At 38.3% G+C, this 12,853-nt stretch overlaps 1 protein-coding gene across 5 annotated transcripts; it reads right to left on the bottom strand.

Annotated features, from left to right (window-relative positions):
- On the bottom strand, positions 1-12,853 carry SMIM8 (small integral membrane protein 8). Of its 5 annotated transcripts, none has more exons than XM_042939305.1 (3): positions 12,771-12,853; positions 2,560-2,717; positions 1-464 (listed from the first exon to the last, which is right to left on the bottom strand). In XM_042939305.1, exons 2-3 carry the CDS (start codon positions 2,692-2,694, stop codon positions 306-308), a joined length of 294 nt encoding a protein of 97 aa, XP_042795239.1. In that variant the 5' UTR covers positions 2,695-2,717; positions 12,771-12,853; the 3' UTR covers positions 1-305. The 5 variants fall into 5 exon arrangements, with proteins under 5 accessions (XP_042795239.1, XP_042795238.1, XP_042795242.1 ...); XM_042939304.1 differs by having other exon boundaries at positions 12,645-12,832; XM_042939308.1 differs by lacking the exon at positions 12,771-12,853 and adding an exon at positions 12,246-12,414.

The raw sequence follows: 12,853 nt of genomic DNA, 5'->3' as shown, positions 1-12,853 counted from the left end.
TTTAACAGCACCGGCACTATATTTTTATTATATAGAAGTTAATTCACAAAAACAACTTCCATTCTTAATGGCACTTTCATACAAGGACTTCATGAAAGAAAAATATTGAGAAGCTCTTGCTGTGAACAAAGAATGGGGTAAGGGCTGCAGGATGAGATGTAGTCTAGTGGCCGGTTCACAACTGCTACCTTCCTTCCTCATTAACACATTCTAGAACAAGGAGCATGATACTGTGCACTCACAAAGTCTTCCATTAGAAGATTTCAGAGCCTTTAGCAAAGCTCCGTCTGCAGCATCCAGCACTGTTAATCCCATTTAGATGTTTTCCTCCTCATATAACTGTGTCCCTCACTATCAATAGCTTCGTAGAGATCCTTTGTATTCTCTTGGGATGCATGTAGATAACCAATATAAGCCACGCAAAGGGAAAGGGTTATCAGTCCAAAAGCCATTACAGGTTTGTTCTGTCAAAGAAAAGAAATTATAAATCCTCATTAAGACTTAATCATTTGAGGAGACCCAAATATCTGTTGTACTTTCCTCCTGATATACCAAGTCTTTACTGCCATACTAGCATTCCTATGGTGATATTTTCCATTATAACAATTTACCCAGTTCTTTATTCAATTAACTCAACTCTTGATAATTCAGAGATTATAGAAGGCTCTTGCTTCTCCTCTCCAGTCCGTCTCCTGCCTACAGCCTCTCAGGCCTGCACCTTCAGAAAGGTGGTAGTTGGGAGAGGGGCGAGGGAAATGAGACACAGAAATGGGTCTAGTGATCAAGTTTTCACTTTTACCTGTGTGACATGGAGAAGTTGCTCAACTTTCCTGAGCTCAAGTTTCCCTACTGGCAAACCTTCAATTAGTTAATCTTATTAAGAAGTGAGGAATGAAGTGTAACATGCTATTCTTCTTGCCTGAGTTCATGGATAACTTGCAAAAAGCCTTCAATTTTCATGTCATATATTAAGTGCGGCAAGAATGACAACACATACACTCTCCTCTGGGTACCTACTGTATAACCTTAAGAAACTGTGTGACTGGAGCAGATACTATGCTGTTGTATACTAAGTTTGATTTACTGCTGAAAAGTCCAAGACCCTGAGAGACTAAGCAATATAACTTTGACATTGGGGGGAAAAAAAGCCTTTAAGTATAGGAAAGATGTTTACAATTCCATAGAAATGTTTTGTTTTGTCTATACTATAACTCAGATCTTCCTGTGTGTTCATGCTCCCCAAATGAACCTTTCTTAGGTCAGTGTGAGTGCATGGTAGTGATACAAGTTTCAATTAGCATTTTCTGCTTCTGTAATACTCGCTGTATTAGTACTATTTCAAATCTTAATCATCAAAAGAATAAAGGTCAAACTTTTCAACCTGGATGGACATATAACAAGGCCACAAGCTCAAAGCAGTTTAAATCTATAACTCTTGACATGCACTTGGCAATTAAAACAACATATTAGTTCAAAGGTTTTAAAACATTCTACCTTGATTTAATTACTTGCTTGTTAAACTGACCTATTTAACTTTAAAACAGTTTACACTGGCAACTATGTTATTAAAATTCTAACCAAGGGGCTTGTGCTGACAGCATGGACCCTGCTTGGAATTCTCTCTCTTACTCTCTTTCTCTCTGTCAAAATATATAAACAAACATTTTAAAAATAGATTTACTAAAATGCTAACCAAAGGGTGCTCGGGTAGGTCAGTTGGTTGAGCGTCCGATTCTTGATTTTGGTTCAGGTCATGATCCCTGGGTTGTGGGATCAAGCCCTGTATCAGGCTCCATGCTCCGTGTGGAGCCTGTTTAAGATTCTCTCTCTCTCCCTCTGACCCTCTCCTCTACTCATGCTCTCTCTCTCTAAAATAAAATTAAAATTAAAATCAAATGCTCAGTCCATAGGATTTCTTTAAAATAAATGAATGAATAAATAAAATTCTAACCAAATCCAATACATTTAAATATATAATAATTTGATTTTACTTACATTTATTTAAAAATAAAGTTTATATTTATTTTAAAATAAAACTGGTCAAATATATTCAGTAATTTGCAACAAAAATATAAATGATTAGCTAACTCCCTTACAGTGTACTAGTGTATGTTTTGAAATTTTTCATACTTACAATATCCCTTAGGTAAAAATACAATAAAGGCTAGAATTGTAGTCTATAAAAATGATCAAATTTTCATTTTGTTTTATTTCAATGAAAGGTCTTATTTATGTAATAGTACCTGATCAAACAATAAAAATTTCTTTCAAATTGGTGCAAGTATTAAAATAAAATATTAAAGAGGAATTTGAGAAGTTGATCTATCAAAGTGCAACTGTATTCTGTTAAAGTTCTCAAATACCTCAAAATAATTAGTTTTGTATGTATAGACAAATAGCATTTAAGAGATCCCTTTCACCTGCTTTTATCAGAGAGGCCTTATTAGTCAACATAAAATTTTCATGACATAATCAAATGTGACAGGAAAATAAACACTTTCTATTTCTGATAGCCTAGTTAAACTGAACATAATGTCTTATCCTAGGTATATTTCTTACGGGTTTAATGAACAGCTCTGGATTCACAGCCCGAAATAAGGTTGTCGTGCGGACTCCTCTGAGCCCTGGGTTTTTAAAGTCTTTCTCTTTGGGTGGTTCCTTTTTAAAGCCGGGAGGCTCTGGTGCTGAAGACATCTTGACTAATGATGATTTATTACCTAGAAGTAAAATAAGAGACTTTTTTTTCTTCACAGTTTTTCTGATAATGTTCTTTAAAAAAAAAAAAAAAAAAGCATTCTACATGCATTCCTTTTTTTGAATTCCAGTCCAGATACATACCTAGAGTGATTGTCAATTATTTTATTACTTCATATAGCATGTACTTTGTAAATGGTGCTCTAAATTTTATTTGATAAAATCGTTATTTTTGATCTCTTAGAACAAGTGAGGTGGGCAAAAGTTGTGTTCCTACTTTCACAGAAGCCTGGAGAATTGTTCTTGGTCTGAATCACATTTTATCCTGTTATATAAAGAGGAAGCTAAGGGTAGCAGGGGCCAGTGGATAATCCATACCCTTCTTTATCTTTATTTCCTCCCATTTTCACTCTTCTTCACTTTCCAACAGCTTTGAAAGAACAGTGGCATTTTTCAATTTCTCCTACAGCTTCACCCCTGGCCCATGCTCATCAGCCTTCTTCTGGGGGACCGACCTAAGCATGAGTACCAAGCAGTAAGGGTAAGTAGCTATTTTCACTCCTCATTTGCCTGTCAGTGACTTTTTGGGAAGGACTGCTCTGCTATCTCAAGGTGAATATCCATTTTCCTCTTAATTATTCTAACTCTATCCTATTAAATCCCAATGTGTCTTTTGGTTTATGGTTCTGCCAGCTGGAGTGTCAACATTTTGTGAATATTTTTCTCTTCTAGGTACTATTAGGCAAAAGCTTATTCTTATCATTCCTGCCACCTAATGCTGGGGAGAGGTGTGGGAGGGTTGGAAGGAAAGAGGTAGGAAAAGAAAGCTTCCCAAGGTGGAAATTAATGACAATGTAATAAAATGTTCTGGGGAAATGCTGTAACCCTACCATACAGTAAATGTTATGAAACAAGAGTCAAACATTCACATTTAAACACTCACTGGGGCTTTGTTCATACAAGTATTCTTTAAGTTTTCCATTTTACAGACTTTATAAAGGCAATATTTTTGCAACTTTATTAGTTATGGAGAAAATTAGTTCAGTTTTTTCAAAACTGTCTTTGTTGAAGTGGTTAGTTCATCTATACCACTTAATTGCATAAACACCTCATCAGGAACACCTACGTGAAGGGAAAGGACTTCTCAATGCTTTCTACACTTGCTAGGGCTTCTGAAATGTTCACTGTTTCCTATTCCTTCATCCACTGGATGATGGTTTTCATTGTTGTCACGATATTCAACATCACTTTCTGGTTCCACTTTGATATTACTTAGCACTCATATATCAATTTTAGGATTTGCTAACTCTTGGAAAATAGTTCATAGTTCAACTGCTATCTCTAGCCACAAAGTCTTTAAAATCAAACTGGTCTGGGAGATGAATTTCCCAAAATTCCCAAAATTTCACTATGTGGATGGCTCTACAGACCACCAGGTCTCAGCAATCATGCCAATAGCTTGCTTCATTTTATTTTCACAGTTTTCCCTTCATCATCCAGATTTAGAAAGAGTTGTTTCAGCAGTGTGCTTTCACTGTGAAAATTAACCCCCATCTTATGGGTGTAGAATGGCTGTGCAGTTCAATGGGAAAAACTCAACACATGCATGATCTAAGCATAGGAGTGTGTTGTAGGCAGAGCAACCGACTGTCTATCAGCAGGAGGATATTGTATTTTGCTCCTATCATTCTCTTGCCAGCATTTCTCATTCATTAAATAAATGTTCATCCTATAGGTATATGTACTGGCTTGATAATCATAGGGGAGCAAATAAGCATTTCCGAAGCACTGAAGGTAAACTACTTGCCAATGACAAGTAGTCTCACCTTTTCCGTCCAAGATGCATTCAGCAGAATAGAACAATCATCAGTCTTTGTTTACTTCTTTTGCAAAGTCCACCCTGGGCATGACATATATGAGGTAGCAATTCATAGAACACTTCATCAGCATTTCAAACATCAGTCAAGCTGTAACTAGCAATTGTTTTGTTGTTGTTGTTTTATTTCTCTTGTATGCAAGTTACTCATTTTCTCCACTGGAACAGTGTTTTGTTTTGTTTTTTTTTTTCACTACAGACAACTTCTGAAACAATTCCATAACATGCCTGGTATTTGTTCAGTCAGCATATACTTGCTTGAAACTCATCATGCCCAAAGGTGGCAAAAAATCCACTGCTTCCTGCTGACCAGGAGGTCCGTCGACATGCCCATTTCCTGTATTAACTTCCTGATACCACACAAAACCAGCTGTAACGGGGACTTGGCATATGCTTCTGCGTTAGGCCCAGAATCCCTATAACTTCCTCCTCATTTATGGTCTTAGCTTTCAATAATGTCAACAATACAGGGGGAGGGATGTAAAATTCCTTTGCTACTCCTCCTTTCTTATGAGAACAAACTACTCCTGTTGCTTTCTTTTTCTTCTATGAAAACTGCTGACATTTCTTCTTTCCCTCTCAACCATGAGAGCAGGGTAGATGGTATGTGCAAACGTATTTAGAATTTAAGTAACACATGGTGGTCACCAGATGCCTAAGCTAGGTGCCAGTGATGTTTCCACTTAAGCTAATAACATGATTGACTGTAATGTGAGGGAAAAAATATCAGAAAGAAGCAATCATTAAAGTGGAAGTGATATTACAGTCTGTAAATCAGCCATGCCCATAAAAAAATGTGAGGCAGGAAACAGTTAACACAATATCCACGCTGTTAGGACTGAATCACAGCCTCACAGTATACCCCTAATTGAAACTGGGGCATTAGATAAAAATAGTAGGAAGGCCTGAAAAAGCAAATATACAAAGGTAAGTCATTATAACCATAAACTGACAAAGAGACATTTTCCTTCAATTATTGAGAAATTGCTGCATGTATTTAAAACAAAGATAACCAGTAGAATATGGTTTAAAATTGTCTAGTGGGAAGAAAAACAAGGTAATGGGGAAGGTGGATATAGACAGCACATACTGTAGAGCACAGAAGGGCCCTCAGACCGCAGTTATCACACACACACTCTGTGTTGATGAAAATGTGCCAAGAATTGAGGATGATTAACTCAATACTTACCTCAAGTCCAAAAAATGAGAGAGAGAGAGAGGGAGGGAAATTTCACTATTTTAAAGTCAAAGGGATATAGTAATGTTCGATGTCAAAATTCAACCTATATGAAATGTCTATAAAAACTATAGGGGCAGCTGGGTGGCTCAGTCGGTTAAGCGTCGACTTTAGCTCAGGTCATGATCTCGCTGTCCGTGAGTTCGAGCCCCATGTCAGGCTCTGTGCTGACAGCTCAGAGCCTGGAGACTGTTTCAGATTCTGTGTCTCCCTCTCTCTCTGACCCTCCCCCATTCATGCTCTGTCTTTGTCTGTCTCAAAAATAAACATTAAAACAAAATTAAAAAAAAAAACTACAGATTAAGAGTGTTCTCACATGAATTGTAATGACTTCATTTTAGTTGCAAGATTCCTTGGTCTCCTCTCTTCCTTAGCAGAACCTGTTTGCTTTGTAATGAATCAAGGAAATAAGCAACCAAGGCAGTATTCCTTATATTACAATCTCCAGACATCCATATTCGCCTTAACGATTCACTATGTATGTTAAACTTTTTACCAGAAATGACAATTAAAGAATACCTGGGCTGGTGTGCCTGGGTGGCTCAATCGGTTGACCATCTGACTTCAGCTCAGGTCATGATCTCACAGATCATGAATTTGAGCCCCGCGTCAGGCTCTGGGCTGACAGCTCAGCTTTGGATTCTGTGTCTCCCTCTCTCTCTGCCCCTTCTCCACTCACATTCAGTCTCTGTGTCTCTCTCAAAAATAAATAAAACATAAAAAAAAAAATATATCTGGGCTAGAAGCCACCAGAAGTGTTTATTAAAGGGACATTTACAAATTAAGGGATTACCTACTACACTATATGCTGTATTTTAAAGATTTCATATACCATAATTTCCATTGTTTATGATACTTTCTGCAGAGTATATAAGTAACATTTTCCGTTATATATCAGCCTTTTATCAGACAACATTTTCTATTATATATCAGTCTTTAAATAAGACAGCTTGGGGCGCCTGGGTGGCTCAGTTGGTTAAGCGTCCAACTTTGGCTCAGGTCATGACCTCATGGTTCGTGAGTTCTAGCCCCACGTTGGGCTCTCTGCTGAAAGCTCACAGCCGGGAGTCTGCTTCGGATTCTGTGTCTCCCTCTCTCTCTGCCCCTCCACCCGCCCACACTCTGTCTCTTTCTCTCTCAAAAATAAACTTTAAAAAAAAAAAAAGACAACTCAATTTTATTGCTTGTTTAATGAGCCACAGTCACTGAAGATGTGACAATAGTTCTCCCAAAATTATATGAATTTGTTTATACCATCTATTGAACTAACAAAAAAATCTTAAGAACCTTCTATACTTTAAATAAAAAATGTAGATTACTGAGGCCAAAATGGGCTTTAGTAGCCAAGAATTTGTTATATATAATAGAAGAAACAAAACACCACAAAATCTTTTCCATGTGTAAAGTTCTTTAGAATCTCTTCACATGCCTGACCCACAAAGATCTACATACATGGCTGGAGTAGAAATTCAAGATATGTTGGTTGAATAAGCACAGTATATAGAGTATAAAGGCTTAGTTGTTTATTCACAGATATGTTCATTGTCAAAACTCTTTGGGAAAACAAATATCTACATCAAAAGTAAACTTTTTTTTTTATTGATTTGATTGATTTTTTTCAAATGTTTATTCATTTCTGAGAGAGAGAGAGAGAGAGACAGAGTATGAGCTGGGGAAGAGCAGAGAGAGAGGGAGACACAGAATCCGAAGCAGGCTCCAGGCTCTGAGTGGTCAGCACATAACCCGATGTGGGGCTCGAACCCATGAGCAGTGAGACCATGACCTGAGCTGAAGTTGGAGGCTCAACCAACTGAACCACCCAGGCGCCCCCACCAAAAGTAAACTTTTAATGTAGAACTAAAAGCTGACTAGCTATTTTCAAGTGCACAGCTAATATAAATTCCACTTTTAAAAGCTGCGAAACTCATCAAAAATTCAAAGCACAGCAATAATCTATTTGGACATTACCACTCAAATGAACTGTACTTGAGACAAAAATATCTATTGAACATCTAGCACACTTCTTTCAGAACTTCTTGTCTTCTCATCACTTTCTCCAACTTTTTTCCTTACTCTTTGTTTCCTACCGCAAGTAACCAGCACTTGCTTATTTGCTTATATTACATATTATATATGATATTGACCAATCTCTAGTTATACTCACTTTTTAAAAAAATTTTATATATATGATATTGGTTTTCTTTTTCAAAGAATTTTATATATATGATATTGGTTTTCTTTTTCAAAATTTTATATTATATATGATATTGACCAATCTCTAGTTATACTCACTTTTTTTTTAAATTTTTTTTAACATTTATTTATTTTTGAGACAGAGGGAGACAGAGCATGAATGGGGGAGTGTCAGAGAGAGGGAGACACAGAATCTGAAACAGGCTCCAGGCTCTGAGCTGTCAGCACAGAGCCCGACGTGGGGCTCAAACTAACGGACCGCGAGATCATGACCTGAGCCGAAGTCAGCCGCTCAACCGACTGAGCCACCAGGCGCCCCTATACTCACTTTTTAAAAAAAAGTTTATGTATTTATTTTGAGAGAGAGCAGAGAAGAGGACAGAGAGAGAGGGAGAGAGAATCCCAAGCAGACTCTTCAGTGTCAGCGCAGAGCCTGACATGGGGCTGCAACTCACAAACCATGGGATCTTGACCTGAGCCGAAATCAAGTTGGAAACTTAACCAACTGAACCACCCAGGTGCCCCTAGTTATACTCACTTTCAAGATAGGTTTATTTTTAAGCTAAGGGAAGAAATTTCATGTACAGTGTTAAAAAGGGAATCATACAAAACAAACACACAGAGTCTGGCAGGGATGATGGAAACTTGGCATTGTACTGCTCCTGGCTAAGCAATTTGGTGATTAGTTTGTGTGTGGGCCCACTTGGAAAATACTCCATAAATCAGGTATCCATAGGGCCACCCTGGTTGGTGAAATCTGTCCAGGAGCCCCTACTCTTATTTCTTCTTCATCTTTCCATCACTCATTTCTTGTTCCCTTATTGACAAATGATAAAAAAACTGTTGTTTCTAAATTTTAAAGAAATAGAGTAGGATTTTTCATACGTATCTGTATAAATGATGTAAATTAAGCTGCATTTACTTCATATGTCCCACCCTGCTAAAAAGTTCTTTACCTTTTTCTTCTGCCCATCCTCTTGTGAAGGAAATATGAAGAGATAAAGGGTGCAACTCCATGAGGGTCATTCACACCTCAAAGTGTGAGGATGGTGCCCTCCTGGAATTAATAATACAAAATGTGTGAGGCTGTATAAGATAGTCCAAGATAGTGCTAGACAGAGTCAGGACTGGTCGTTTTTTTGTTTGTTTTGTTTTAAGCAGGCTTCAGCACAGAGCCCAATGTGGGGCTTGAACTCACAACCCTGAGATCAAGACCTGAGCTGAGATCAAGCAAGAGTCAGAGGCTCAACTGACTGAGTCACTAAGGTGCCCCAGGACTGCTCATTTTTTGATGATTTTCCTTCCTTTAGTAAAATTCTTCCTCAGGGGGATGATCCAGAATGTATCTGGCAACTGACATAAAACAATTCTTTGACCTAAAACTGGCATGACTGTCTATATTATATTATATATGGAAATTAGACCAAGATAAAAAGACTATGAGTTACTTTAGGGAAAAATTTAATCTTCAGGTATTCATTTTTGAAATCAGCATCTCAATAGGAGATGCCAAAACAGAATTATCAGAATTACAGCATGTTAGTGAGAAGGAACCTTAGCAATAATCAGAGCCTTTCCTTTAACACTTAGGGAATTATATAAACCTAACCAAAAAGATGAAAAATCTATACAATGAAATCTATAGAAAGCCTATGAAAGAAATTGAAGAAGACACACAAAAAAATGGAAAAATACTTCATGCTCATGGACTGGAAGAACAAGTATTGTTAAAATGTCAATACTATCCAAAGCAATCTATATATTCAATGAAATCCCTATCAAAGTAACACTAGCATTCTTCACAGAGCTAGAACAAACAATCCTAAAATTTGTATGGAACCAGAAAAGACCCCAAATAACCAAAGTAATATTGAAAAAGAAAACCAAAGCTGGAGGCATCACAATCCCAGACTTCAAGATGTATTACAAAGCTGTAATCATCAAAAAGGTATGGTACTGGCACAAAAAACAGACATAGATCAGTGAAATAAAATAGATAACCCAGAAATGGACCCACAAACGTATGGCCAACTAATCTTTGACAAAGCAGAAAAGAATATCCAGTGGAAAACAGTCTCTTCAGCAAATGGTTTTGGGAAAACTGGACAGCGACATGCAGAAGAATGAACCTAGACCACTTTCTTACACCATACCCCAAAATAATAAACTCAAAATGGAGGAAAGACCTAAATATAAGACAGGAAACCATCAAAATCCTAGAGGAGAAAGCAGGCAAAAACCTCTTTGATCTTGGCCACAGCAACTTCTTACTCGACATGCCTCCGGAGGCAAGTGAAACAAAAGCAAAAATGTACTACTAGGACCTCATCAAAATAAAAAGCTTCTGCACAGCAAAGGAAACAATCAACAAAACTAAAAGGCAACAGACAGAATGGGAGAAGATATTGCAAATGACATACCAGATAAAGGGTTAGTATCCAAAATCTATGAAGAACTTATCAAACTCGACACCCAAAAAACAAATAATCCAGCGAAGAAATGGGCAAAAGACATGAAAAGACGCTTTTCCAAAGAAGACAACCAGATGGCTAACAGACACATAAAAAAATGCTCAACATCACTCATCATCAGGGACATACAATTAAAACCACAATGAGATACCACCTCACACCAGTCAGAATGGCTAAATTATCAATTCAGGCAACAACATGTGTTGGCAAGAATGCAGAGAAAGAGGATCTCTTTTGCACTGCTGGTGGGAATGCAAACTGGTGTAGCCACTCTGGAAGACATTAAGGAGGTTTCTCAAAAAATTAAAAATAGAACTACCCTATGACCCAGCAATTGCACTACTATTTATCAAAGGGTTACAGGTGTGCTGTTTTGAAGGGGCACATGCACCCCAATGTTTATAGCAGTGCTACTGACAATAGCCAAAGTATGGAAACAGCCCAAGTGTCCACTGACGGATGAATGGATAAAGAAGATGTGGTATACACATACAATGGAATATCACTCAGCAATCAAAAAGAATGAAATCTTGCCATCTGCAAGTACGTGGATGGAACTAGAGGGTATTATGCTAAGCAAAATAAATCAGTCAGAGAAAGACAAGTATCATATGACTCCACCCATATGTGGAATTTAAGATACAAAACAGATGAACATACGGGAAGGGAAGTAAAAATAATATAAAAACAGGGAGGGGGACAAAACATAAGAGATTCTTTTTTAGTATAAATGCTGCCAAAGTGAGCACAAGAGACTCTTAAAGACAGAGAACAAACTGATGGTTGCTGGAGGGGCTATGGGTGGGGGATGGGCTAAATGGGTAAGGGGCGTTACAGAAGGCACTTGTTTGGATAAGCACTGGGTGTTATACATAGGGGATGAATCACTGGAATCTACTGCTGAAATCATTATTGCACTATATGCTAATTAACTTGGATGTAAATTAAAAACAAATTAATTTAAAAATATTTAGGGAATTATAAAATTGACATAATAATGAGATATAAAATACACTTGTTATTTTAGTTTCATATACCATCCTATCTTAATATGTAAGAAAAAACATTTGAAGTCTGGAACAAAACACCTTAAAAATAATTTAAATTAGAATAAACAAGTTTGGGTTAGAATCAAAGGGCTTTATGTCTTGAGGGGAGGTAGCATAGCCTCAAATTACAACTTTATTATTTATAAGCTGGAGGTCTTCGAATAAGTGACAACCTCTGTGGGCCTCAGTTTCCACCTAAAGGGGTAAAGTTATCTTACTGCATAGAACTGCTCTGTAGATTGAGATAACATTTTTTTTAGATAATATTTTTTTTTAAGATATAACAGATGTTCAGTAAATGGTCGCCATTATCATGCTTACCATCTAGTCCAATTCCTTTTTTTTTTTTTTTTAACAGAGAAACCTAGACCCAAAGAGATTGTGTCTTTGCCATTAGGAGTAAGATAATCCAGGTCTCTCAATGTCCAAGCCCACCCCTATTCCACCACTTGACCTCACCTTACTTCAAAATCGATAAGACGTTGCATCTACAAGTTATTGCCAGAATTATGAAACATAAAATTGCAATCACTTAAATGTTTTAAATGGATTCCGTATTTGTTGTTTTTGGTGTAAAAAAAAATACTGTTTAAAAAGTATCTTTCCATCTCTTGAATTTACTTTACCTGAGTAAGGGAGAAAGATTTTCACAATGGCCTAGTTACAATCTGAGGGCTGTAAAGTATTATTAAGGTCTACTCCCCTCCCCATACTGTGGTACCTACATTACAGCTGGTTATTTCTCGAAGACAGATGCATCTGAAGCCTCCAGAAAAAGAAACTGCATTCAATTAAGTTTCAGACACGGTGTTGCAAAGTGGAACATAAGACTTTTTAACACAGTTACTAAAGGAAAGAGCACCTCCAGTGAAAACAATTACACCACCATTTCCCCCTAAACAGGAGTTTGGTGAGCAGGGACACCAAGTGACTGTACAGGAAATGGGAGGGTTCTTGGGGTGGAGGTGTCCGTGGACAGGGCACTGACCAGAGGCCCGGGCTCCTAGCACGTAAGGGGCGGGAAATAGGTCCTGTGGAGCCACAGATCCCCGAGACCGCTCAGAGCGCCCACGGAGTGCCGAGGGGTCGGGGTGCTCGGAAGAACGCCGTCAGGTCCAACGCACCTGGGAGTAAGGCCGCAGGGCGGCCGGGCCCGCCAAGACCTGGCACCAGCGCGCGGTGGGGCTGCCGTCCTGTTCCTGCAGGCAGCCCGCGGCCCCGCCACCGGTCACCCGCCGCCGAACACCTACCCCGAAGTCACCTGCTCCCTCTCCGCTCCGCCTCGTCTCTGCCGGCGGGAGAGAGCGGCCCAGCGCAGCCAGCCGGGTCAGCG

The sequence above is a fragment of the Panthera leo genome, chromosome B2 (genome assembly GCF_018350215.1).
Source record: "Panthera leo isolate Ple1 chromosome B2, P.leo_Ple1_pat1.1, whole genome shotgun sequence".
NCBI lineage: Eukaryota > Metazoa > Chordata > Mammalia > Carnivora > Felidae > Panthera > Panthera leo.
This window is presented reverse-complemented; position numbering and strand designations above follow the sequence as displayed.